This window comes from Eubalaena glacialis, chromosome 2 (genome assembly GCF_028564815.1).
Source record: "Eubalaena glacialis isolate mEubGla1 chromosome 2, mEubGla1.1.hap2.+ XY, whole genome shotgun sequence".
In the NCBI taxonomy this organism is placed as follows: domain Eukaryota; kingdom Metazoa; phylum Chordata; class Mammalia; order Artiodactyla; family Balaenidae; genus Eubalaena; species Eubalaena glacialis.
In genome coordinates, this window is record NC_083717.1 from 194029266 (window position 1) to 194057049 (window position 27784).

Genomic DNA, 27784 nt, shown 5'->3' on the forward strand with positions numbered 1-27784 from the left:
ACCGTGTTCTCCTCCCTCTGCCTTCAGGGTCCTCTGCAGGCCACTCTGAAGAACACTGACGAAGCACGGATGGGCGGGATGTGTGGACCTCAGGATAAAGGGCCTCCTTGGAGCTGCATCTGGAAACTGGCTGCTCCTGCCCGCGGGTGGATTCGAGGCCCTCTCTGCTTCTGTAGACAGATGCCTCTCTTCTGTCGGCACCGCCCAAGCGCTGTTCTGAACAGGGTGCCCCCCCGCACCCCCCACCGTGCCCAGCACAGCTCCGGGCAGTCCCACATCTGTGCTCGGGGCCCACAGGAAGCCTGGCGACGACAGGCTGGCGGCGCGCACTGGCTCCACCTGCAGGCCACCTCGGGACATGACCAGCTTGTGTGCAAACAGCAAGTGGGTTCTGGGCAGCAACAAAACTCTGCTGCTTTCTGCGACAAAACACGCTGTCTCCACTTAGGAATTAGGGACGGGAAACCACTTGGTGCAGCAGGAAGACAGTTTTGTTCCACTCTTTAAGGCATGGCTGACGCTGGGCACAATCTCCGGGGGTGGGGGTGGGGGTAGAGCAGGTCTCTCCTCAACATGCTCCAACCTGCCACTCTGCATCACTCACAGGCCAGAGGGTCCACCTTTCATAGGATATGCCCCATCTCAGCCAAGTTCCCTTCACAACATAAATCCCAAGAGCCCCTCACCCCATTCTGCACAGGTGCAGTACGGGCAACTGGTCCATGATGGGTTTTTATTTACTGATGATTGTAACTAAAGGAACCCACAAGCGGTAGAGGGGGAGACGCTCCCAGGGCCCGCACACCAGCTCCTCTGCTGACTCCAGGGGCTGGCTGCCCAGGCCTCACCTTCTCCTTCTCTGGATAAGAGCTCAGCCTCCCCGAGCGCAAGTCCTGGTCCCAGCATCGGCTAGCTGACCTCTGGCACATCACTGCCCTCTCTCAGCCTCAGTTTCCTCCTATGTAAAATGGGACTGCAGCTCTACCTCATTCGGTTCCTAGGACTGAATTGCTAAGAGGCACAGCACCGGGGGAACACGGGTGGACACTGACGTAGTGGATGAAAGGGCTCGGGGTGGGGGGCGGGGAACAGGACTTCCTTTGTACGGATCAGTGGTTCTCAAAGTGTGGTCCCGGGGCATCAGCACGTCCTGGGAACTCGCGAGAAATACAAGTTCTCAGGCCCCTTGCCACACCAATGGAAGCAGAAATGCTGGGCCCCGCTAGTCCTTGCTGACAGCCCTCCAGGTGATACTGTCTCAGAACAGATGGCCCACATGAGTAACTTTTAAGATTAGGACTTTCTGATCCGCAGTGCTGACTCATCCTCTGGACGGAGAAGAGAACAAAAGCTTATCGGAGAAAACGTGATCCCTGCTCCCAGCTCCAATGCCAGCTCTCATTGGGGCTGTACGATGCTTTCACGCCAGTTCCCCGTTGAGCCAACAACCATGAGGCAGTCAGTGAGCCTGATAAGTGGGTTTTATCCCCATTTTACAACAGAAGAAACCAAGGCTCAGAGACCCCACCCAAAAGTGGCAGCCATCTGTCAGGCACCAACCATGGCGAGAGACCAGGACCAAGACCTGGGCCACCATTTCTATTCCACAGGCAGACCCCCATCACCTGCAAAGCACGAGATTTCAAACTGGACTCAATTCCACCCCTACGCTTACTGCTTTAGAATCTATTTTTTAAATGCAATTTTAGGGGTTTTGGTAATTGCCTTAAATGGAGAAAAACATTATGCAGCATTCACTTGATATTAGCCAAACTAGAAGAAGTATCAATTGATTTTTTAAAAAAAAATTTATGTATCTTGCCTTAGAAGTGATTTCTGGATAAAATTTTCTAGGGCGTATAATTCCATCCACCATATGATCTAATACTGCCTATCTCTAAAGCATTTTACATAACTTTGCTGTACACCTGAAACTAACATTGTAAATCAAGTATACTCCAATAAAATTTTTTTTAAAAAAGGCATTTTACAGTTTAAATAATGCTCTTGCATACTTTCTCACTGCGCTCCACAGTAACTCTAAGTTAGAACTTACACATTATCTCCATTTTCCAGATGAGAAAACAGAGGCTCAGGGAGGTCACAGGAGTTAAGTAGCAGAATCATCTGCTTAACATTTATTGACCTTCAGAGTGTGAAGCCTAGATCTGCCCTCCACCCCTGCGCTAACGGAGGTGTTCACTCCTCAGCCCCTTGGATTTCCTAAGGACAGGGCAGCTCGGCGAGACTCTGGCTGCAACTGGCGCGCGCAGACCTACTCGGAGTGCGGCAGGCGCGGGGCGGAGGGAGAGACACGGCGCAGGCAGCATGGGTGTCACAGGTACGTTTATTCATGCCCAAGGGCAGGGGCACTGCTGCAAGTCAACACGATGTCCCACGTTCCCACAACACAGCCAGACCGATGTCCCATCCAAGGAGAGCTCGTTAATGATGACCATGAGCAGGCGCAGGGCTGGAAGCTTTTCAAAGAGAAGCACAAGAGATACGATTGAGGAGGAAAGGAGCGAGCAGAAGACAGTTCATTACAGGGGCGCGTGCTGACAAGCCAGAAGGCGCGAAGGACAACTTCCAGTGTGACGACGTACACGGAGGGTCATTTCTACATGGACGTATACGGAGGGCCTGTGGCATCAACACGGGCGCGCAGCTCACGTGCAGGCGCACAGAGCAAGCGGCATGGAACTGTCTTCTCCCCAAGGGCAAGGGCCAGTCCTACGTTTGCACAGGACTCAGAGGACTAGAGTTTCATTGTCATTTGGAAGCGAAGTGAAGAAACGCCCAGCACTAGGGCACACATTTATGTGGTTCTTGCTTTCACAACACGTTTTACAGGGCAGCCCACGGGCACAGCTAACTCCTGCTGGCCTACTGGTGGCACCAGCTAGCCCCGATCAATTCATTTCGCTCCTGGAAGCTGTACTTGGCCCACGGGGTGAGCAGTGGTTTTCAACACGCAGACTGCGGGGAGCAGAGCTTCGGAACCCTCTCCCGGCGGGCCAGCACACGCCACCTTCTGAAGTGTTCCTACTGCGTCTGGGTGCTTACTGAACCTCGCGTCAGCTTCAGTTCACAACAGGGATATACCTTGTCCCAAAAAGGTACGATGGGGTTTCTCATTCCCCACCCATTTTAAGAAGCAGAAATCTTACCTTTCAAGGCTTTACTTCTTTTATCTAAAATAAATGGAAAGAAAAATTGGTCATATCAATGCTTTACAAAAATGCCTTTAGTCGACTCACTGTTGAAATCATCATTTGGCTGAAAAGTTCATAGCTTACGCAAAGCTGTTAAATGAAGCTTTCAGAAAATAGGAATTCCTATAGTGTCTCAAAGCCAAGAAGTTGTACAAATTCTACCACAGATGTTCTCTGAACAGTTAAATAGCCCTTCAGAATCTGCAGGACTCTTCACTCTCTACCAGATCCTAACCTCCAGTCTTGCAGTTTAAAGTTTCTCCTTTCTTTCCTCTTTTCAACCAATCGCTCATTCATACACAGTTGGGTCTCATCTCTGCTTCACTGAGAACCAAATGGTTACTCTGCCCCAACTTTAATTATGAAAATATTTAAACATTCAGATCAGTGGAAAAGGTACAATAAAACGCGGCATACCATGACACTTCATCCCTAAATATTTTAACCTGCATCTCTTAAAACTAAAGACATCTCCCATGCATTCTAAATACCATTGCCACACCTAAGAAAATTAACAATTCCGATATCAAGGTCTTGTTCAAATTTCTTATCACAGACATAGCTCTTACACTCCCCACATTTTAACAAAGGACCACCAGGGGTTCTGATGTTCACTCCTAGTTAAGAACCATAGTTTCTTTACAATATGAATTGTGATTCCTCTTGAAAGTAATTTTTTCTTGACCTCCAATGAATCAAACACAAAGAAACTTACCAGCACTCCTGATCTTATAAACGATAAAAGCCATCAGCCCCGTTCCTACCCAAATCTCCTGGTAAACTTGGGTATAGTAGGGCTTCATGGGGATCCAAACATTCTTAATAAAGCTTTGAAGCATCTGAAAAGGAACACAGTGATATATATTACCATGACTATTGTTTTAAATCTAACTGGTAAGAGGTTTCCATTTATTAAGTTTGACCCTATTTCCCAAACTATTCAACGGGGAGCAGCCCCTATGCCGAACCTGCTACCCGAAGCCATTCCAACATCTACATGGGGACTCCTGCTCTCAACAGCTTTCCAAGTTCCACTCACCTCTCACCATCCCCTAACCTTGGCCATCCGGGCACTCCATCACTACACATTCCTCCAGCCCCAGAGCTCTCCCAGCCCGTGCCGTCCCGCACTGTCATCAATGGTCCCCCTCTCTGAAGGCTATCCTCCACGAATGCCCCCAAATTATGCCAAGAATTACACACTTTTGAAGAAACTAGCATACTTGCATCACCATGTTAAGAACTGTTGGCATTCAAAGCTGAAAAAGAACATGGTCAAGGCATGGTGCTTTCCCTGTGAGACTAACACCCAGACCTGAGCTCACGTTCATCAGCTGTATCTCAGTCCTTCTTTTGTTTTGTTGACTCTCAGCTGTATTGAGGCATAACTGACATATAAAATGTAACATATTTACGGTGTGCACCATGGTGGTGACTCGCTACATGTGCACAGTGTGCAGGGACTTCCCGTCTAGGCGATTAACACATCCATCACCTCACTTTTTTTTTTTTTTTTTTGGAGAGAACTTTCAGTTCTCTAAAGAGCCAGAGCATCTGGGAGAACAGTGTCCTTGGTAGAGGCAGCTCACGGGCCAAGACCCAAGGTCAGAACATGCTTGGAGTGGAAGGAACAGCGAGAAGGCCACTGTGGTCGCTCAGATTCAAATCCGGGCTCTGTCACTTTCCAGCTAACTTAAACTGCCTCAGTTTCCTCATCTCTAAAACAGGTATAAAAACACCACCCGCCTCAGAGAGCTGTTATGAAGATGGAGGCGTTGCTATGTGTCAATTACAGTATCTGCTGTCCTACAGCAAGTGCTTGTTACATAAAGTGTCATGGCTGGGCTAGTGGACAGAAGATGGCCAGGTCATACAGGGCCTTGGAGGCCACAGCAAAGAACACAGCTTTTATTCTCAGAATGTCATGCAAATTTAACAGCACTCATGAAGTGCTTTACTTGCTTATCTCCTGCACTACTTGGAGAAGATCACACAGTTGCCTGAGATCACACAGCTGGATCTGTAAGTCACCCAGCTGTATCTGCTCCTCATTACTGAGAATCCGCTCCGAGGCCTGGCTTCCAGCTCTTCCAAAGAGAGAACATACCCAGGCTGAGGCCCAGGCCTGAAGGCTAGCCAGCCCCCTGAGTGACCCAGGAAGACGTGGCTGTGTCCTCCTCCTGGAACCCCTTGCAGACATGTCTGCCCTCACATCTCCTGTCTTCAGGCAGTACTGGGATGCTCTGTCAGAGCTTAACGTTCCAAGAAACCAACAGCCCTGTCCTGAAAAGGCAGCTGAGAGGATCCAAACAGGATGTGGAGGAAGCCTCTGGAAGCCCTGGACAGGAAGAGTTCAGAGGGACTGAGCAAATTCCTCTCCTCCCTGTGCCCAGCACTGACTGGGAAGGAAGACCAATGGGGTCGGAAGCCTGCGAATCCTGGGTTCCTACACCAGTTCAGCCTGTTTTGCCCTCGATCCTGGGAATGTCTTGACGCTGTCATTTCAGAGGTTTCCCTTTCTGTGAAACAGGGATAGCTCCACTTGCCCCACTGGGCTCTCAAAGTAAAGGACCCCAACCTACTGCCTGGTGTGGAATAAAAACTCAGTAAATGATCGCAGCAAGAGCAGAAAGAATTGCTGCAAATGCCCAGCTGACTACAACAGTACTAAGCTCCTGAGATTCTACGAGGAAGGACTTAAGGAGCTGAGGGCAAGGCCCAGGTCAGCTAGGGGCCTTAGAGCAAGGCCAGAAGAGGATCTAGAAGGAAAAGTGCAAAGCAAACTAGGAGGGTGTAAAGGAGGTAAGAAGGGGCCAAAGAAACTTCTGTTATCTCCATATTTTGCTCAGGGCCCAGGCCCCTGGTGTTGTCTCCTCACCTAGAATTACCCAAGAGTGCTACAGGGTAGGTACACGGCAAATGCTTACCTCCCACCCCGCCTTTGGCCCAAGGCTGCCATATCTGGCTGGACAAGCGACATGTTCCCAATGTCTACAAAATGAGGCCCCCTACTTTTTCTGCCTGAGTTCACTCTATCTAGCATCGTTTCCCAGCTGTGTGAGTTTTATTAGCGCCCATTCCTTCAAAGACCCATCCTATTCCAAGGCCAAGTGGGTGCCCGCTCTGTCCGTTTAAGTCTGCAAAGTGGTTGGTATGTTACATTAACAGCAAACTATTACCTGACCTTACACTGGAAACAGGAAACGTCTGACCCGTTGAGCCTCAGACCGGGCTTCACAGGCTGAGGTCCGTACAACTGCAATCACCTCCGATCCCGTTTTGGTCCCCGTTTCCCCCTTTCCCAAAGCCTTGTCATACGTACAGTGTAGCTCCGAGAACAGCGTGCTGCAAGGAAACTTGAGGTGTAAAAAGGAGAAGAGACTAAACATGGGGTAAGAGCTCTCGGCTTGGATCCTGACTCCATCACTAACTTGCCGAGTAAGCTCGGTTAGGTGGTTGAACCTCTCACGGCCGAAGGAAAAGGCGTAGCGCGGCCTCGACTTTACTCGCCAATAACAGCTAACCCCCGGACGACCTCCCTTTACAGTTTGGGGGACCCAAGTAAAAAGTGCGCGTGGGCAGGGGGAGGGATTGGACCTCAAGGTCAGCAGGGATGGAGGTGTGGCCGCGGTGGGGCCGGGGAGGCTCCCGCCCGCTCCCGCCGTGGAGGCCACTCCGGGCCCCGGGTCCTCGCCGCCCGCGATCCGGCCCCTCACCGTACCGGCTGCCCCACGCCGAGCGCCGACCCCAGCCCCGCACTCACCTCGGCGAAGGACTAGCGGCTCAACTAGCCCTACCTCACAGCTGATGACTCGGAAAGGTCACTGAGCGCGCAGGCGCCGCGCGGGGCCTGCCGGGAAGGCGGAAGGAGCGGCGTCGCCCTAGACCAGCACGCCACCCCCCCCCGGCCGCGCCTGCGCACCACAGCGCCCCCAGCGGCCGCCCGGGTTCGGCCGCCTGGAGGGTTGGGTGAGGGGACGTGGGGGGGGGGGGTGTGTCACAATCAGGTGACTTAACCATCCGGATTTGCCTGGGAGTGGGACTTTCAGTGCTGAAACAGAGACGGTCTTGGACAAAGCCGACAAGTTGGTCTACCTGAAAAAGGGAATCTTTACTTGTGTTAAACGCAGAAAAAGCTGCATCTCCCGTTTCTGATTTTCTTGCCATTTCTCTGTGTTAACATTTTTTGCTCTGCATATTTTTATGCATCAATTCTGTGCACAGTAATTCTACTCAATAGACAATATAAAGACTTCCACAGGGGTGCCAGACACTGGACCTAAAAGACGCAGGCTTTAAAAATAACCATGCTTGGGACTTCCTGGTGGTCCAGTGGGTAAGACTCTGTGCTCCCAATGCAGGGGACCCAGGTTCGATCCCTGGTCCGGGAACTAGATCCTGCGTGCATGCCACAACTAAGAGTCCACATGCTGCGACTAAGGGTTCGCATTGCCACAACTAAAAGATCCCGCATGCCGCAACTAAACATGCCACAACGAAGATCCCACAACTAAGACCCGTGCAGCCAAAATAAATAAATAAATATTTTAAAATAAGTAAATAAAAATAACCATGCTTAATATGTGCAAGGAGATAAAAAACAAGACTGAAAATTTCAGCAGAAAACTGGAAACTGTAAAAAGTGAAACAAAAGAAAGCCACTTAGCTGATTTGAAAAAGAGCCCAATAGAAATTGGATTGATTCAGCAATGGATCAGACAGTTGAAGAATTACTGAATTGGAAGCTGGGTTAGAAGAAACCATTCAGGAACACAGACAAAAGAGAAAGGAACAGCAGGAAAGTCTATCATAGGTGTAACTGGTGTCTTAGTATAACTGCCAATCTAGAATTCCATGCGTGAGGAAATTAGCATTCAGAACAGAAGGCAAAATGACATTTTGGACCAACTAAGACTGAGGGAATAATCACCAGTAGGTCTGCAGATTAAAAAAAAAAATCAATGTTCATTGTTCAGGCAGAAGGAAAGTTGAGCTCAGAAGGAAGGATGGGGAGGCTGAAAGGAAGAGCAACGAACTTGGTCCTGCTTCGAAGGGAAAGAAGCTTAGGATCAAATGAAGCTGCATTTGGAAAACTTGGAAAACTTAGGGCAGTGATGCTCAAAGTGTGGGCTGGGGGTTTCCAAGGCCCCCGAGGGCTGAAACTATTGTTTGTAATAATGGTAAGATGTTATTTGTCTTTTTCACTAGAATTCTCTCACAAGTGTATGGTGGAGTTTTCCAGAGGCTGTGTGGCTTGTGATGCCACAACAGAATGAGTACAAAAACAGGAGAAACCAGCTATCTTCCATTAAGGCAGACATTAAGAGGTCTGTGAAAATGTAAGAGTCTTTTACTCTTCTCAAACACAAAACTTTGGGGGCAAATATAGTGACTTTTCATAATTATTCCCTTTAACATCAACTGGTTTTATTATTATCATTTTTAAATGAATTTAAAAAGTAAATAAAACATTTCTCAGTTGTAATCCCTAAATAAAGTAGATAGAACCCACGTAAACAAAAGCTCCGTAGGGTCTTCAACAATTTTTAAGCATGTAAAGGGGTCCTGAGACAAGGACAAGGTTTGAGAAACACTGTCTTAGAAGAAGAATGTTTTAGACTTACAATGAGCTAGAAAACCGCAGAGGACAGTAAGCACTTAGGAAAAGTTTAAGGAAGAGCATCATCGTCGGAAGCTATTTCAGGACAAATCTTTTGAACTTCAAACTCGACTTGAGAGCAACAGAATTTTAATGTCCTCAGTTGCTAATCCAACGTAGCCCATGAAAAACACATGTTCAAAGAAAACAATGTTTAAAGAAAGGGTCATCCCAGCAGATTAATTCAAAGTGCAAAACGCTGTGTTTCGTGGCTGAGAAGGTCATTGAAGATATGAAGGTATTTGGGGCAAAGCTCCTCCCACTGCACAGCATCAACATCGCTTGGAATTGCTCGCAGCTGTTTTCCCTTTGGGCCTGCAGCTCCAACTACTCTGGGGATGCAAATATGCGAAACCTCCACCAAGGCGCACTCCGTGGCCTTCCCCTGTGCTCTGGTCTAGATGTCTACATGCCTATTCGGAACTATGAAGCTGCCTCTTTTTAACTCTGGACGTTGGGCAGGAATGCCAGATGGGCTGGGCCAGGTGACTAAAGAGCACCAAGAACTACTCATGAAACAAAGGGGCTCAAAGCCATTTAATCTGTCACGACACCGAATGTTACCAGCGTTTCGTCTGGAAAGTGGCAGTTAAATGACAACAAATTTCAAAACTGAAGAAGCATCAAGACGGTGTCCTTCAACTGCAGTTAAAAACTCAAACCTCAGGAGGACCGAAGGAGGCAGTAAGCCAAAAGGATCAAAGAACATAGAAAAAGCCCTTCAGAAAACATCTGCGTGAAAGGCACCTTCTTCAGAAAAAGAGCAACTTCCACTTAGAAACACACTCATTGTAACATCAACAAAGGAAGGTAGTGTGGGAACAGTAACGTAGTAGGAAACACAAATGGGATTTGCAGAGTCGTTTGAAGTGGTTTCGGCCTAACTTGTGAAATTCAGAACATGTGCTAGCCTTCACAAAATGGATGAAGTTGCAGTATTTTCCAACCAATGCTGAATGACATACTGAGAGTCTAAATGATTTTACGATCACATTTTCTTACTTATTGAAAAATATGTTCTTTTTTCCTTGCCAAAAAATGTGCGTGTGAGGGGGAGTTTTGAAGCCTGCACTATTTGGAACAGTCAAAATACGAGGCCCAGAGCTCGTAATACGTTAGTGGTTTGGCCAAGACAGGGCCTGGGACTTCTACCTCAGTACCATGCTGGGTTTGTTTTCTTTAAGAAACCAATAGCTCAACCCGGCCTAGTCTGACTTCTCTCTGCACTGTTCTCAGGCTGACCTCTTATCTGCCACTCTTTGGGCATTTTCCAGTGTTTAATTGATTGGCCCTCACACTGTTGACCAGTGCCATGCTCTGGATGCCTTCCACCTATTTTTTCACAGGGCTCTGTCCTGCGAGCCCACACTGTGCCAGACGCTGCACTGGGCACTGACGGTGTGAAGGTGGGCAGGCAGTAACGTCACTCTTCTGATTCTCCCTGTTGCCTTTCTTCCTTTGTATATCTTTACTGGATTTTTCCTCTCTGACCCTTCTTTCAGGCTGCTTCCAAGTTTCTGTCTACCTTCACTCGCTCTGGCCTGGACCATTTCAGCTGCTCCCAGGGTTTTAACCACCATCCATTTGCTGATGACCTCCAAATGTGAACCTCTCACCACCTGTTTCTGTCTAGCTGTGGGGAGGACACAGCCCCCGAGACGCGGATTTAGGAAGGAAGGAAGATGAACTCAGTTTAGTCAAGATCTCGCCCCACTGAACTTCTTCCAGATCCTCAATTCAGCCAGCAGGGCCACCCGCCTTCAGGCCTTCTTCAGCGGACTACCTCCCCCTCCAAGTCCTCTTTCTTTGGGCTTGTTCCTGGTTCTTCTGCCGGTTTCCACTTAGGTGTCATTTTCTCCAAGAAGCCTTCCCTGACTTCCTTGCTCCCTTCCCCAAATTAGGTGCAAGGTGTCCCAGGTTAGCAGGCTCTGGTTTGCCGTCCATCTTCTCCACGCTGAGGTCCATTACCACGACCCTGCACTGGGCCAGGCGCACAGCAGGTGCTCAGTAAACGTCTGTCCCGTGTTGGCCCAGAGCGCCAAGCCTCAGATGGCGTAGCCCTCAAAAGGGGAGGTTGGAGAGAGACTGGAGGCCTTGTTTTTGCACATCCCGGGTTCGCTGATGCTGGGCCCCGCCCCCAGACGGCCGAGCGGCCCTGAGGGACTCGTTTTGCCAACTTCGGGACCTGGTGGCCGACCCCCAGCTGCCGGACTTCGGCGTCGCTGACGCGCAAGCGCTCCTGGCCGGCCTCACACGGCGCGGCGGGGCGGGGCGGGGCGGCGCGGCGGCACAAGGTCAGGGTGGCGCGTGGGGCGCGTGGCGCGCGTGGGGCGCTCTGATTGGAGGGCTTGCGGCGGGGCGGGGCCGCGGGCCTGCCGTCGCTGCGTCGTGCGGTCGCTGCGTCGTGTTCCCGCCCTGCCTGTTCCCTCCGCTCTGACCGGCGGTTGAAGAGGCGCGGACGCTGGCCTGTGAGCATGCTGCGCAAGCTCACCCTCGACCAGATCAATGACTGGTTCACCATCGGCAAGACGGTGACCAATGTGGAGCTGCTGGGCTCGCCGCCCGCCCTCCCGGCCGAGGCGGCCCGGGACGAGGCGCAGCGCAGGGACGCGGGCCCTGAGGCCCAGGCTCAGGCCCCGGCTCCGGCCCCGGCCCAGGCCCAGGCCCAGGCCAGGCCGGTGGCGCCCGGGAGGTAGGAGGCTGGCGGGGGAGAGACGGGGGCGGGCGCAGGTGCGGGTCTGGGCAACGAGGACCTGGGCCGCCCCGACCCTGCATGACCATGTCGCTGGCGTCGGCCGCTCTGGTGAGATGTCTGGCTGTCCCAGAGTGAGCTGGCCACCAAGCAAGCCCCACCCCGTGGCCTGGGCCAGGCTAACTTCTCCCTACCAGGAGCGGAGCCGCTCCAGAGTTTGGTTCAGTTTAAAAACTTTTTATTGGTAGGCTTTATTTATTTATTTTTTAGAGCAATTTAAGTTTATGGAGAAATTGAACAGAAAGTAGAGTCCCATGTACCTCCTGCACCCCGAGCAGTTTCCCTCATTGTCAGCATCTAGCTTTACTGTGGTATGTTTATTATCATTAACTAAATCCGTCGATAAGACGAGGGTTCATCCTTGGTGGTGTACAGTCTGTCGGTTTGGACAAAGTGTAACGATATGTATCCGCCATTAGCATCATACAGAGTCCTTTCACTGTCCTCAAAATCCTCTGTGTTCTGCCTCTTCATCCCTCTCTCCCCCGCCCCCCCCCCCCCAGCCACCTTTTTATTGTCTCTGTAGCTTTGCGTTTTTCAGCATGCCTTATAGTTGGAAAGCGTCCGGTATGTAGCCTTTTCAGATTGGCTTTTTTCACTTAGGAATATGCAGTTAAGGTTCCCCCATGTCTTTTTACGGCTTGATAGCTCATTTCTTTTTAGTGCTGAATAATATTACATTGTCTGGATGCACCACGGCCCGATCGCCACTGAAGAATATCTTGGTGGCTTCCAAGTTTTGGCAGTTATGAATAAAGCTGCTGTAATCATTCCTGTGCAGTTTTTTGTGAGGTCAAAAGTTTCGGCTCATTTGGGTAGATACCAAGGAGCCCTAATGCTGGATCTTTGTTCAGTTTTATTGGTGCTCCTCCTGCCATTATTCCTTGACTTGGGTGCTGTCAGTTAATCTGTTCACGTGATTTTAGTGGAAATAAGGCAAGAGGATGCCTGTGTTTTTAGGAGACCTAGATGTGGTGAGTAGAAACACCTGCTCCCTCTTTAAAGAAGGTCAGTGTGGAAGTATCCCCTGCTTGGGGTATCTGCATCACTGCTTGGCCTCTTCCCCCCAAGTTCGACACCCTTTGCAGTTGAGAGGGTGGTTTTAATTTTTTTTAAGTTACCTTTGTGCATTGCCCCCAGCCCTCACCCCCATTTGATCTAGTGGGTGGACTCAAGAGTCTGAGTCAAGGTCTCATGGGTTGTTTCGAGCCTTTGTAAAGTCAAGTGCGACTTGGGATCGTTGGTAAATTTGTTTCTTGGAGGCAGGGAGGGGACAGAGAGACTCTTGTACAGCTTTAGAGTGGCTGTTTTGTTCACATTTTCACACACTTTGTTTCCTTTAATTACTCTGGCGAATGATCCCTTAGATCCGCCCCCTGCCCCCACTCCCCTGCCTGCTCGGTAGACTTAATGGGCAGAACAGTATTGCTTTTAAATAACTCACTTTGGTACTGAAGTAAGCTATTATTGACCTTGTCAGAAACGACCAGCATGGATTTAAATGTCCTTTTAACTTCCTGGACCCTTAATGCTCATCTAATGCCAGAGTCTCTAGCAAATAGTAGGCACCCAGTTAAATATAGCTATATTATTTAATCCTCAAAACAACCCCTTGAGGTTGCTGGCATTACCTTGATTTTATAGATGAGGAAGCAGACTTGGGTGGTAAAGTGATTTGCCTGGTTTCCAGTAATAAATGGTCAAGGTAGGTAGAATGACTTCCTCCCCCACCCCCAAAAGATATCCGCTGTAACCTGTGAGTATTTTATGTTACGTGGCAAAAGGGATTTTGCAGATGTAATTAAGGTTACAGATCCTAAAATAGGGAGATTACCTGGATTATCTAATCAAATGAGCTCTTAAAAGCAGAGACCTTTTCTGGGTAGAGTCAGGGATTTGAAACATGAGAGGGACTTGACTGGTCATTGTTAGAGGGGCCACATGGAAAGCTTGAGAAGGAATGTGGGCAGCTAAGAGCAAAGACTGGATCCTGGCTGACAGCCAACAAGGAAATGGGGACCTCAGTTCTGCAACTTCAAGGAACTGAATTTGGCCAATGACCAGAATGAGCCTCCAGCTCAGGGAGTGCAGCCCTGCCAACACCTTGATTTTGGCCTTGTGGGACCCTAGACAGAGGACCCAGTTGGGTCCACCTGGACTTGTGATTTACAGAAACTGTGAGATAATACATCTGTGTTTTTTTAAACTTCTGAACTTGTGGTGACTTGTGGCAGCAGCAGGAAACTAATACAGTGGTAGAGCTGGGATTCAGACTTAGATGAGCTGACCATGAAGCTGTTGCAGCTGCAGTGCCTGGCACACAGCGGCTGCTCAGAGGCTTGTTCAATGATGTCTTCCCAGTGAAGGAGAGTTTTTTTTTTAAAATAAATTTATTTATTTTATTTATTTAGTTTTGGCTGCGTTGGGTCTTCATTGCTACGTGTGGACTTCTCTAGTTGCAGCGGGCGGGGGCTACTCTTCATCGCGGTGCGCGGGCTTCTCATTGCGGTGGCTTCTCGTTGCGGAGCACGGGCTCTAGGCGCGCGGGCTTCAGTAGTTGTGGCGTGTGGGCTCAGTAGTTGTGGCGCGCGGGCTCTAGAGCGCAGGCTCAGTAGTTGTGGCGCACGGGCTTAGTTGCTCTGCGACATGTGGGATCTTCCTGGACCAGGGCAGGAACCTGTGTCCCCTGCATTGGCGGGCGGATTCTTAACCACTGTGCCACCAGGGAAGCCCTGAAGGAGAGTTTTGATGTTGGTGAGAAAACATTTGATGTTGGGGAAGGCAGGCTTTATAAGTATAGGGTATTGCACAGTGAAAAGGTATTTGAGAGGGACAGTCACTCAGGTAGGAAGATTAGCTTGCATTGAGTCCCCAGAGTCCAGTCTGTGGGTGCTGTTAAATCAGCTTAATGAGTCATATGAGTTGTGACCATCAGCATTAAAAAAAAAAAAAAAGCAATAGAAAATACCAGACTGTATTATGGTAGTTCAAATAAGAATTGCTCTGTGAGATGGACCTGTGTCTGTGTGGTGAGTACAGAGTCACAGTGTGAATTTCTTTCTGAAAGAAAGCCCTGCTTGAGTTCCTGTGATGAGAAGTTAAGAGAGGACCAGGAGCTGGGAAGGGTGGTAAAGTGAGTAGGGGTAGTTGAATGGTTTGCAAATGATATATTCAATGATACTATGGATTTCCTCCTGTCTTGTTTTCCACATGTTATTGTATTTTTGCTCCTTTGTGCTGATTGTGGGGTATGCTTTCCTTTTCTTCTTTTTCTTTCTTTCTTTTTTTTTTTTTTTTTTGGCTGTGCTGGGTCTTTGTTGCGGGCTTCTCTCTAGTTGCGGTGCGCGGGTTTAGTTGCCCCGCAGCATGTGGGATCTTAGTTTCCCGACCAGGGATTGAACCTGTGTCCCCTGCATTGGAAGGCGGATTCTTAATCACTGAGCCACCAGGGAAGTCCTGGCGTATGCTTTCTTTTATTTTTACATTCCTGTTTCTTCACCTTGGCATATGAAAAAGAGAAACTTAGTGGCTGTGTTAGGCCGTTGTGTTTTCCTCCAGGGTTGTCTGTGCCAACTTTCCTTTGGAATGCAGGGCATGGTCCTCAGATTGTGGCTGGGAGCCTCGCTGCACTCCCACTGCCCTTCTGCCCAGTGTTGCTTTGTGTGTGGACTTCCCTCTGTCTTCCTAACTCACACGAACTCCTGGGCTCATGACGGTCTTGCTTAATTCTCACTTTGACATCTTTGACTCTCCAGTACCTTAAAATGTACTTTGTCCCAGAGAAACTCCACTACAGAAAGCTTTCAAATCGCTTTTCAAAAGCATCTGGTGATGCTCTTACCCAGTTTCCTTTTTTGTTAATTTCACGTTTCCTTCTTGAAATGTCTTACTATAAGCTGAATGCTTACTGTGTTGGGCATTGTGTCAGGTGATGCAGGCAGTACAAACAATCTCACTTCTTCTGACAGGCAAGTCCCATCTTATAGCTGAGGAAGTCAAGGATCAGGTAAGTTGAGAAACTTATCCCAGCCCATGTATCTGTTATGTTGTACAATGGGTGTGTTTGACTCCAAAGCATGTGACTTTTTCCTTTTTGCCTTGCCTTTCAGTATTTAGGCCTTCCCTAGATGGTAGTATTTGCTTGTGTTACCCTCCATGGAGTTCTGTTTTCTATTCACCCACAAAAGTCCATGTTTTTTAAAAACCTTTGTCTGTTTAACAGATTTAGTCTATTAGGTAATTTTCCCATTAATTGGAAAACTATTTGAGTGTCTATTCTGTATCTACCACGTGCAGCTGGAGTAGAGGGATTGAGAGGGAGGGAGGAGATGAAGTCGGAGAGGCAACAGGGTGCCAGGTCAAGAGTTCCTTGTTCACTCTCAGTGAGGAGCTTGCTGCTTCATCTTTGACATCGGGGAGCCACTGGAGGGCGCTTAGAGGTTTTGGGCATAGCTGCCGCGTGTGGTCTCCACTCCAACAGGGTCACTGCCAGTTGAATGAATGCAGGGGGCCCAGGGCAGAAACAGGGAGGTCAGGTATCAACTTTATGTGTAAACTTGGTTGCACCATGGTGCCCAGATATTTGGTCAAACATTACTCTGGGTCTTTCAGTGAAGATATTTTTTGGATGGAATTAACATTTAAGTAGGCGGATTTTGAGTAAAGCAGGTTAACCTCCATAATGTGGGTGAGCCTCATGCAATCAGTTGATGGCCTGAATAGAACAAAGACTGATCTCCCCTGAGCGAGAAGGAATTCTGCCAGCAAACTCCCTTTAGACTCAGACTGCAACTGACCTGGGTCTCCAGCAGATTTTGGACTTGCACCTCTACAATTGTGTAAGCTAATACCTTAAAACTAATTTCTCTCTATAGATACAGACGTCCTGTTGGTTCTGTTTCTTTGGAGAACCCTCACTAATACATCATCCAAGCAAGAGAGAGGATGGTGGTTTAGACCAGGACAGTAGCAGTGGAGGTGGTAAGTGATGGTGGAATTCAGGGTATATTACTAAGAGGCAGGAACTTTGTAGCTGGATCAGGTATAGAATAGGAATGGAGAAGCCGTCATGGGTGACACCAAGGTTTCCGGCTGAGCATTTGGAAGGTGTTGCCATCCACTGAGAAAGGCCAGACCAAAGGAAGAACTGGTTTTGGGGGAATACCAGGTGTTTGATTTTGAACATGTTAACTCTGAAAATCCTGTTAGTTAACAGTAAGTGCATGAATCGAGGAAAGAAGTCTGGCTGTGGAGCTAGATGTTTGGGAGTTTAAGGCTTTGAGGCCAATGAGACGAGACCACCCAGGCTCTGGGTGATGGAGCCTGGTGGGTGAGTGCAGAGAGAGGGGAGGTCTAAGGACCCAAGCCTGGAGCGCCTGAATGTTTAGAGGTTGGTGAGAAAAAATGTGCAAAAGAGACTGAGAAGGAACCACTAGCAGGGTCTGAGGAAAACCAAGTGAGCGAGCCTGTTTTAAACAACTGCTTGCTTAGTGCCCTTTATGTGCATCTCTTAGTCCTTTTAAGGAATTATTTATTTATTTTATTTATTTATTTATATTTTTTATTTTTTGGCTGTGTTGGGTCTTCGTTGCTGCGCGCGGGCTTCCTCTAGTTGGCGGCGAGCGGCGGCTGTTCTTCGTTGCGGTGTGCAGGCTTCTCATTGCGGTGGCTTCTCTTGTTGTGGAGCACAGGCTCTAGGTGTGCAGGCTTCAGTAGTTGTGGCGCATGGTCTCAGTAGTTGTGGCACACGGGCTTAGTTGCTCCGCAGCATGTGGGATCTTCCTGGACCAGGGCTTGAACCCGTGTCCCCTGCACTGGCAGGCAGATTCTTAACCGCTGCGCCACCAGGGAAGTCCCAAGGAATTATTTTATGTGTTGTTTTCCCCGCATAAGAACTTCTTGAGGGTGCAGATTTTCACTGAATCTCCACCTCTTAGCACAGTACCTGGCATATAGTAGGGACTCAGATGTCTGTTTGGATGAATGAACTGCTTTCGTAGGTCGCAATTATTGATTGCTTACAATGTGCTGGGTCCTTATTCTAGAAATGATGAGAGTTGCTTCCTCATTTGCTCCTACCTTGAATGAATCCTGAAATCTGAGTTATTCCTCTGACCAGAGCTGATTTCCCTAAGGTAGGGGCGTGCGTGAGTGTGTGTGTGTGTGTGTGTGTGTGTGTGTGTGTGTGTGTATACAGTCAGTCCAATAAGAATCAGCATATCCTGGCAACTGTACCGTAAAGTATTTCTAGAATAAGAGTGTCTCACTGTGTATACGATCACCACCCTGGTCTAAATAAACCACCATCATCTCTTGCCTGGATTATTACAAAAGCCTTCTATCTTTGGTCTCCTGGCTTCCTATCTTTGCCTCCAATAATTTATTCTAGCACCTAGAAGAATACCTGGCGTGAGGTAGATGCCCAGTTGATATTTGTTGAATGAAGGAATCCTTGAGTAACATTCACACGTAAGGTTTGAGGAGCACATGTGCGACTTCCTGTGGGGTAGATGGCTGTTAGAACAAGGTGTAGACTCTGATCGTGGCTTACCGAGCGTTCCCCATCTGGCACCTGACTCACCTCCTGCTGTCTTTCACTGCATTCTGGACACATTGGCGTTCTTCTGTGTCTTGAAAACACCACACTCCTTTCCACACTGGGGCTTCCGCACCTAGTCTGTCTGCTGCCTGGAGTGCCTGCCCTCTTCCATTCCTGCCCTGTTTCTTCCCATGACAGGCTCCTTTCATCATTTGGGGCTCTGCTCCTTCAAGAAGTCTCCTGTGACCTCCATAGCTACAAAAGTCCTCCCCCACCTTCTTCGGCAGTCTCTCTAGTCTTTGTCAACTTTTTCTCCTCCTCTAAAGCACTTATCACTTGCCCCAAGTCTTGTTTGTTTGTGATTTGTTTTTGGGTCCTCCACCATTGTGAGGGGGCCAGAATGATTCTGAGATTTCTGGCTTGTAGAATTGGATGGATAGGTAGGGTTGTCATTTCCTGAGAAATGACTGGAAAACACTAGTTGAGGTGTTTGAAGAGTTGTGCTTTTAGTTTGTGTAAAGTGTGTTGTTTCGATTCCTCTGTTCCTTTCTTGAATTTTATTTATCCTTTTAGAAAACAAACCTCTATGATTTGGTTTTGAGCATGTTGATTTAAGTTGCCTGTAGGTCTCCAAGAGGAGGTGTCAGGTAGGCAATTGCCTGTATGCCTTTGGAGCTCAGACGTAAGTTGGGGCTGGAGGTGGTGTAGGGGCCTGACAGGCTGATGTGAATCCTAGCCCTGCCATTCAGTATCTCTTGTGATACTGGGCAAAGGCATCGAACAAGGTGTGAGGCTGTTTGCTCATCTGTCAGATGGGAATAACGTCACCTACTTTCAAGTCTAGGATTAAATGAGATGTACATACATAACAGTGCTTAGCACGGTGCCTGGCATGTAGAAGAATGACTTTCATGTTATTAAATGGATTCGGCTGGTTAATAATGCCACCTTTTCAGAGCTTACTATATGTCAGGTTATCAGAATCCTTTTACATGGGTTGGTGTATTTATTCCTTACTATTCCCTACCTAAAACTTTTAGCTACTGTGCCAATACTTTATCTTTGTAAAACATACCTGAAGCTTTTCTAGTAGTCCTCTCCCACATCTGCACCCCCCCTTATATTTTTAACTCTCATTCTTTTGCCAATTTTAGGTACTATAAATAGCCCAGTGTATAAAAGTGTGGATCTGTTAACATTCAGGAAGTTATTTGTGTTATAATTTCTACCTGATTTGTCAATTTTTTAGAAACAACTATAGATTTCAGTTATATACACCAATACTGACATAGGAAACATGGTTATTAGGTTATTGCCAAAAACAAATGTGAGAGGTAGAAACTCAGAATACCAAAGTCCCTTTTGTATTTTTTCAGTCCCTTTAAAAGTCTGGTTGTACAGTTGACTCACTGCATCGTGGGTGACTTAGAGTGGTGTGGGGTCCGTCTTCATCCTGGCCTAGTGGGATGACCTAACGTCTACAGCTTCTTCAGTCACTGTAAGCTTTTTTTTAAAAATTAATTAATTAATTAATTTATTTTATGGCTGTGTTGGGTCTTCGTTTTCTGTGTGAGGGCTTTCTCTAGTTGCGGCAAGTGGGGGCCACTCTTCATCGCGGTGCGTGGGCCTCGCATTATCGCGGCCTCTCTTGGGGTGGAGCACAGGCTCCAGACGCGCAGGCTCAGTAGTTGTGGCTCACGGGCCTAGTTGCTCCGCGGCATGTGGGATCCTCCCAGACCAGGGCCCGAACCCGTGTCCCCTGCATTGGCAGGCAGATTCTCAACCACTGCGCCACCAGGGAAGCCCACTGTAAGCTTTTTGATAGGAGTTATGTTTTAAAACTTATTTTCTTCCTGTCTGAACAGGGAGGATGGCCCTTTCTTGAAAGTGCCATGGGCTCAGTCATTTCTTTTGTTCAGTGGCTGTTTGATGTGCCTTGGAGGGAGGAAAATGTTTTGGGCCTCTTCATGGTGTATATCTCCTGATATGCGTGGTGAGGCTCCTGGCTCTAGTACTGGATTTCATGGACAAACTCCAAGTTCTGTTTAAAACAGAAATTCTATGAGGACCTACTGTATAGCACAGGGAACTCTACTCAGTACTCTGTAATGACCTATACGGGAAAAGAATCTAAAAAAGAGTGGACATATGTGTATGTATTAACTGATTCACTTTGCTGTACAGCAGAAACTGACACAACCTTTTAAATCAACTATACACCAGTAGAAATTAATTAAAAAATTCTGTTCCCATCATTAAGGTAATAATACTGAAACTCTTGTTTGCTGCTTCATACGTTCACTGCACGATGAGCAGTTATGCCCTTTGGGGAACATTTCTCTCTCCCACAAATAGTTTTCACTCTACAAATTCTTATAGTGATTGAAGAAGCCATAGATAGTTATGTCCTGAAAAATGAACAAAAAGGGAACAGGAGTGAGAGGTGTCTTTGTTTTAAATCCACTTTGAGTTTGTTTCCATTTACCTTGTCTTATTAAACCCTGGGTAGGTTGACACCATTTATGACATGGTTAGGATTTAAGACCAAACTGAGGCCAATTCAGAATGGTGTTGAAGTTAGCCAAGAGTAGGGAAAAATGCATAGTCAGAGTGTGTATTTTCTTTGGAGTGTGTATTTAGCTCCTACCTTGATTTTTTTTTTCTTTTTAATGGAAAAAAACTCACTCGAATAAATCTCCAAATATAAAGTTATGAACATTAGGTTCCTTGGATTTACTTTTAAGAATGGTATAGATTCTAGCACTTAATCATAGAAATAAATCTGACTAATGAATAGTTCCCTACTTTAATGAAATTCTGAGAGGTTGAATTTTATATATTAAATATTTTGCTATTTTAAATGAACATAATATTGGTTTAAATTATAGATTGGCATTGACTGTTTTTCTCTGAGTAGCTGTTACTAATGTTGTTAAACTAGTCCATTTCTGTTTTGCTCATGTAATATAGAGCTGTTTTTTAAAATACTTTCCCTTAATGCTGGTTAAGATTAAAAACGAATCTAAGTGTTGGGATGAAGCACTGCTTTGTTTTCAAGCTGCACATTATTTTTTCCCTCACTGCCGTCTTCCCCCTCCCCCACAGAGAATGACTGATTCAGTGTTATATTGTAAAGATAAGATTCACATCAATCATTTATTTTATTCTATACATAGTTTCCTTTTAGAATAAAAGCAAAGTTAATGTCAAAGTTAATTTATCGAATTTCATACTTGGTACTTTCATACAAATTTCATATTTCATATTTCAAAATAAAATGCCTTAGTTCCTGTTGGGATGTGTTTGAGGTATAAGAAAATACTTCAAACATTTTTTGAAAATATTTAGGAAACATGTTAGTTAAAAGCATACTGTTCAATGAAAACATTGCATTTTTAGAGTGGTTAAAAAAGGAACACTATTTAAAACATAGGCTACATCCACAGGAATTTTAACTTCTGATCTTGCAACAAAGAGTAGCATTAAGTCACATCACTTTCTCTTTTTCTTAATATTAAGGGTTCTGATACTAAGACTGTCAAAAACTCCTCTGGTTACAAGTAATTTAACTTGATGGGTAGTAATATGGTAGGTTCCATATCCTATGTGAGAATGTTGGGAACCTGTTCTTTGTGTTTTTGTCTACGTAACTTGAAATAGTGGGTATTTCATCCTTGTCTGGACTCTTGGAGCTTTCTCCTGGGATCACGGAGCGAACAGGACAGGCTGCGCTCTGTGACTCTTCCAGGCCCTCTTGCTGACTGCCTTTGTCAGTACTACTTAAGAAGTCCTTCAGAACTTGCTTGAAGATGTAGACAATTTCCCATGGCAGTACATCATTTTCTGCCAGAACTTCTCGAAATCTAGAGGCAAAGCAGTTATCAGTATTCAATTCAGAAAATCTCTTTTGTCATAGCCCTTTGTCTCCAAAATTCAGCTTAGGTAATGTAACCGTATAGTAGTTACCCACCTTTTGAGTAAACTGCACATTGCTTTAAAATTATACTTCTAGTAAAGAAATTTCAAAAGAGACTTTAAAACATTTCCTAGCCAGTGAGATATCAACAGTTTTTTTTTTGTCCGGCCCATCCTTAGGGATTTTGGTTGCTGGGTAGTTGATACACATGATTAAAAAATTTATATGATACAATACGATTTCCAGTCTAAAGATACGAGGAGCTTAGACTTGATAGCAAATATCACAAGAAGAGAACGTAGTATTTTTACCTGCTGAGAATAGCTCCAGTTTGACAAGGTTGAACCTGTGAGCAAAGAACTTCAAGTTGTCTTTGTTCAGTAGCTGGGATGGTTGCGTGGGGATTCTGATAGTTTCTCAGCCAATTGTAATCCACACCTGTTTTTTTCACTTTTTGCTCATTTTCCATCTCTTGTATTAATCTCTCTCGTTCCTTTAGATGCCATTTTAATTCCCGAAGCAGAGTCTTTGTCACTACTTCTGAGTCAGGGTAGTGTGTGGATTTGTAGGAATTGTATTTTGGCCATTTCATCCAGCCAAAAAGTGGCATTTTTAGCCTATGGAAATATTCTCACTTGTTTATTTGCATAAAATATTATGGTTCTGATGAGCAAATATTTGTTTCTTTACAGTAACTTTGCCAGAAAAGTGCATGAATTTTTCACTGGTTAGATATACAGGTCAAAATAAGATTAGAATGGATTAGAGTCTTAATTTCTAACTAGGTCAGTGCCAAAAACCAGGCTTTGAAAATACTTTTATGTAGCTAAGGAGAAACGAAATGCAGTCAGATAATCTACAGACTGAACATTTTCTGAAAATACCACTAACACTTGCTATTAAAAGTTCTTAGGAGACTTTAAAATATTAACATATAGGAAAGTGCTATCTGCAAACATACTTTTGACTTAATGTTTTGTACAGAAAAGGTTTAAAGATTACCTGTGAAGTTGATGGATCCGACGTGGTGGTGTTGCCAAAGAGTTTACTTGAATTGGTGATGAAGCTATGCTTCACTCAGGCATATCTCCTTCTCCTGGATGTGTCCCCTGTTGAAAGAATGAGCCTCCTCCTTTACCCACTGAAACTGTATTTGAAATAACTAACCTTCTATGTTAGGAATGAGGTTGTGATGTCTTCATTTGGAGAGAATGCTCATTAATTCACCTTGCAAGTAAGCTAGAAGAAATGACAAAAATAACTTACTATTTAATCTTTACAAATTATATAATGGTTTGCCTTTTCAGTGTAGCTCAGTGTATTTGAAAAAGATGCCGGCAGCTACAGATTCTTGTCCTAAATGCATTTAGACATGTCTTTGATAAAGAAATGAAGAAAGGTCGACTGAAGCACCACAGATGTGCTGCCAGCTAAAGTGAAGACTGTCGCATGATGTGATGCTTTGCTGTGCATAGCTGCAGGTCACAGTTTAGTGCTGTATTTTTATGCCTGTAGAGCTCTAAAAATAACCATGTTGCTTTTATTCTTCAGCTTAACTTTGAGGCCGTTTAGAAGCCAGGTCACTGTCCCCTCTAATGAAAGCAGGAAAAATAGATCAGACTTGACTATTTGCACAATATACATTCTGAGAAACCTCGTTACAATCGAGCAAAGTAGGCAAAGAATGCTGATATCAGTCATGTGTGAAATATTTAGTAAATGTTATGTTCTGTACACATTTTGTTTTTCTTTCTAAATAGTATTTAAATTTGTATATTTAAACAAGTTGTAATGCTAGAGGACATTATATACACTTACGTAGATAACTTTAAAATATACTTTATAATCTCTAAAAACATGGTGATAAGGCAATAATAGATTAAGGTCAGAAAAAAAATAGAGACATGAGAACATATCAAGTTCACAACAAAATCTTATAGTTCATTATAGAAAATCATTTTCGTGTTTTCTTTTGGAGCTGAAAGTGAAACTTATACTCACAGTTTGGGCGAGTACCGATGTGTAATTGGTCTTTATTGTGCTAATTTTCTATTCCAGAGAGGTGTGTGTCTTTGGTTTAAGCATGGACAGGTTCTTTACTCTCTAGTTCTGTGTTAAATGACTGTGTAGTGGCTTTTCCTTTTATAATATTTGTTTCTTCTGTTGCTTTTTCCTTCCAATGAGCTGTGAAGAATAGACCTTGTCTACATCAGACCTGCATGTCATGCGCGATGAAGAGTGATGTGTGTGGTCATCCTCCAGCTCCTGTAACTTATATGTTAGAAAACCCAGATGTCAGGATTCATTATCTGTAACTAGAAGGTTTTCATATTACATTGTGTATAGTACTGTGAAAGGGAAGGGAGTAAAGTTTATCATGACAGAACTGTCCTACCTGATTTTCTACTACAGTTTTGATGAGTCATGCTGCTTCTCCCTTTGAATAACCTCCTTGTCATTGCTTTAATTTTTAAATTTTTTGCCTCTGAAATGGTAACAAAAATATCAAAAATGTATTGGATATGGAGCATAAACCGACTTTCTGTTCCAGGCCCTCTGCAGTCTTGCCTATCCCTTCTTCCCCAGTTTGCTTTCTTGCTCTACCTGAGTCTGTCTGTTGCGTCAGCCAAGCCTGACTGCCCCATGCAGGCCGTGCTCCCTCCGGCACTTCAGCTTTGGTCACACTGACTCTCTCTTCTGAGATGCTCGTTTTTCTTTTCCACGTACCTGTACTGTAATTCTCTTATTTATTTATTTTTGCCTGTGTTGGGTCTTCGTTGCTGCACGAGGGCTTTCTCTAGTTGCGGCGAGCGGGGCCTACTCTTCATTGCGGTGTGCGGGCTTCTCATTGCGGTGGCTTCTCTTGTTGTGGAGCATGGGCTCTAGGCTTGCGGGCTTCAGTAGTTGCGGCATGCAGGCTCTAGGGCACGTGGGCTTCAGCAATTGTGGTGCATGGGCTTCAGCAGTTGTGGCGTGTGGGCTCAGTAGTTGTGCACGGGCTCAGTAGTTGTGGCGTGCGGGCTCATTAGTTGTGGCTTGCAGGCTCTACAGCGCAGGCTCAGTAGTTGTGGCACACGGGCTCAGTAGTTGTGGCGTACGGGCTTAGTTGCTCTGCAGCATGTGAGATCTTCCCGGACCAAGGATCGAACCTGTGTCCCCTGCGCTGGCATCTGGATTTTTAACTACTGCGCCACCAGGGAAGTCCCTATACTGTAACTCTTTTTTTCAGGGCTCAGTTTCAATACCAACTAATTTTTTCTTCTGTCTAAGGGAAAAACATTTTTCCCTTGGCCCCCGTGCCCTGTTTCTTTGAACTTCGGTTTTATTTCTCTTTACTGTTAAACTAATGGTCCTTTATGACTCGGTTCTGTTCTGTCCTCCACTTATTTGCAGCTCTCATTAGCTCAGCAGATAATTTTGACTGTGCCATGTCCTAGATGCAGGTTAGGGACTGGGGATGCAGCAGTGGACCAGACAGACCTATTCTCTGCCCTCATGGAGCCCGTCTTCTAGTGGGAAGATGAACCCGAGGACCCAAATCACCCAGTGCAGTGGTCATGATACACTCGAGGCCTCCCCAGTTCACTGTGGAGGTCAGGGAAGGCCTTTCTGGGTAGGGGCTGTCCTTTGAGCAGAGGTTTAAAGACCAACGAGGAAGCCACACAAAGCGCTTCATGCGGCCAGCTCCCTCCTCAGCTTGACCTATTAGCGCCTAGCTAGCTATTGAGACTCAAGTCTGACCTTCACAGAACTTTTCTTACACCTTGGCTCACATTCAGTGCATTTTCCTTTGATCTTCCTCGCGTAAGCCAATTTTCCTAGTACTTAGTGTGTGCTACTTGTATTATTATACATTTTATTTTTTCTGTCCTATCTCCTGAGATTGTTAGATTGAAATAGAGCTCAAATGTCATTCTCTGATTACAGTAGTTCCCCTACTACCGTGTAGATAGAGAACAGAAATATTTGTAGATCAAGGTAAGGAAGTACCTTTGCATTAATCCTTCCTGTTTGTTGGGAGTATAACCAGATTAATGTTGGATTTTATTCGTCACACATTTTAGTAAGTTGAATACATGAATTATTTCTAATGAATTGCAACCTCATTAGGCTGTTTTGTGTGGAAGACATAAAGCTTAAACTGTGAAGCAGTTAGGTTAATTTCTTTTTGGTCTTTGTCATGGTTTTCTAGGCTTTATCTTCTTAGCTGAACAGCAGAAAATTTTATGACTTGAAGTGAGATAGGATCATATCATTCATAATGTGTGTGTGTGTGTAAAAGTTTAAGATGTGTAAGGAAGTACTTAAGTCTAAAAAGATAAAATTTTGGAATCTCGAAGGGCAGGCTAAGGAGCCAGGTTGTTTATATACAACTTGTATATATTTATGGTCAGGGGGCCTTTACAGTTCTCAGCAGCATTTGATTGCAATTAAAGGAAGATTTTTCATTGTGAGGGGACTAATATCTTTCTGTTTTTAATTCCTTTGCTACTGAATTCAAAGTTCTGAAATTACTGTTGGTTCTTTTTTTTTTTTTGGCTATTAAAGATGCAGTTAATATTTGAGAAACTGTGATATTAAATTCCTTTTCCCAATATTATTCTCTCTTTAAAATACTCTAATTGAAACACACTAAGATGTACTTTTTCATGTTAAAAATCATATTCTATTGGGTTGTCCATATCTTACTGACTTAAGAGAGTTCTTAGTGTACGTCTGCGTTCTGTGCTGCAGATGTTCACTCTAGAGTGACCACTGTTCTTGCTCTTTAACCTTTATAGACATCGTTCATAGGTTTTATATTATAGTTTAGTTCAGTTTGTTGATATTTTTCTTTTTTGTTTTTGTTTAAGCCCTTCTTTACTTCAAAGTTATAACATACAGAAGAAGATCAGCTTTTTAGGCTTAAAAAAATAAGTACCCCTGGGTGTTGAGTTGGTTTGAAATTGATTTGAGGTTGGTTTGAGGTGTAGGGGTCCCCATATTGGATAACCATTATTCAAAGTAAGTAGTCATTGTTCCACCCAGGAGATTTTCCTGATTCCTCGTATGCCCAGTAACTGTGTGGCGTATCCTGGGTATTTTGAATATTATATTATATTATGGGACTCTGGGTCTTGTTTAAATCCTGTGGGGAATGCAGCTGACCAGCTGTGTTCAGGCTGCAAGTTCCAGCCAGCTTCCTATGGGCAGTGGATTCAAGGTCCCTCTGGTTTTCAGAGCCTTTGCAGGGCTGTCTGGATCTGTCCTGCACTGTGCCATCTAGTGGCCGTCCTGTAGCTCAGTTCTCAAAGTCTGTGATGGGCTGTTTGGGGTCAGGGCACGCCTGCCAGCCCAGGGGTGTGCCCAGCAGTTCCTAAAGGTTCTCAGGTGTCTGCAGTCTCCCTGGTGCTTTCCCAGCCCAGGGCCTCCCTTTTCTGGTCCTCTGGCCAGAAGACAGGGGCTTTGTTGCCCTGCTCTGCCAGGCACTTCCTGCAGTGATGTCTGCCTCCCAGGCCAAGCAGTGGGAGGACAGAGAAAGAAAAAAGGCAGTGAGAGTTTGCCCCACCCTCTTGTAGAGGGAGTTTCCCTCCCTCGGAGTTTGATGCTCCTGCCACACCTGGCTTGTGAGAGAATGGAGAAAAGAAAAATGTAAGGTGTGCACTGCCCCTGTTTTGAGTATTTGGAGTCCCCTTTCCTGCCCCCCAGGGCACAGCTAGAGCTG

The 27784-nt window shown here is 45.8% G+C and overlaps 3 protein-coding genes across 6 annotated transcripts in view; 1 reads left to right on the forward strand and 2 right to left on the reverse strand.

Moving 5' to 3' along the window:
- Nucleotides 1–2329: 2329 nt before the first annotated feature.
- ATP5MJ (ATP synthase membrane subunit j) lies at nt 2330–7088 on the reverse strand. Of its 4 annotated transcripts, none has more exons than XM_061182920.1 (5): nt 6979–7070; nt 6400–6560; nt 3931–4054; nt 3171–3194; nt 2330–2480 (listed from the first exon to the last, which is right to left on the reverse strand). In XM_061182920.1, exons 3-5 carry the CDS (start codon nt 4052–4054, stop codon nt 2446–2448), a joined length of 183 nt encoding a protein of 60 aa, XP_061038903.1. In that variant the 5' UTR covers nt 6400–6560; nt 6979–7070; the 3' UTR covers nt 2330–2445. The 4 variants fall into 4 exon arrangements, with proteins under 4 accessions (XP_061038903.1, XP_061038901.1, XP_061038902.1 ...); XM_061182918.1 differs by having other exon boundaries at nt 6400–6571; nt 6979–7062; XM_061182919.1 differs by having other exon boundaries at nt 6395–6571; nt 6979–7062.
- Nucleotides 7089–11348: 4260 nt separating this feature from the next.
- Nucleotides 11349–27784, forward strand: part of TDRD9 (tudor domain containing 9) — a 120896-nt gene continuing 104460 nt past the window's right edge. The window contains exon 1 of the mRNA XM_061182922.1: nt 11349–11566. Coding sequence (XP_061038905.1) covers nt 11349–11566 — 218 coding nt within the window. The remainder of the gene's footprint in view (nt 11567–27784) is intronic.
- On the reverse strand, nt 21730–22690 carry RD3L (RD3 like). The gene is made up of 2 exons (XM_061182921.1): nt 22392–22690; nt 21730–22027 (listed from the first exon to the last, which is right to left on the reverse strand). Exons 1-2 carry the CDS (start codon nt 22688–22690, stop codon nt 21730–21732), a joined length of 597 nt encoding a protein of 198 aa, XP_061038904.1.

Excerpts from the sequence above, each read along its gene's own strand:
- ATP5MJ (XM_061182917.1), bottom strand. The coding sequence starts at position 4,054 with ATGCTTCAAAGCTTTATTAAGAATGTTTGGATCCCCATGAAGCCCTAC. Across the intron at positions 3,195-3,930 it reads TTATAAGATCAGGAGTGCTG|ATAAAAGAAGTAAAGCCTTG; the intron begins GTAAGTTTCTTT and ends CATTTATTTTAG. Across the intron at positions 2,481-3,170 it reads AAGAAGTAAAGCCTTGAAAG|CTTCCAGCCCTGCGCCTGCT; the intron begins GTAAGATTTCTG and ends CTCTTTGAAAAG.
- RD3L (XM_061182921.1), bottom strand. The coding sequence starts at position 22,690 with ATGCCACTTTTTGGCTGGATGAAATGGCCAAAATACAATTCCTACAAA. Across the intron at positions 22,028-22,391 it reads ACTGGAGCTATTCTCAGCAG|ATTTCGAGAAGTTCTGGCAG; the intron begins GTAAAAATACTA and ends CTTTGCCTCTAG.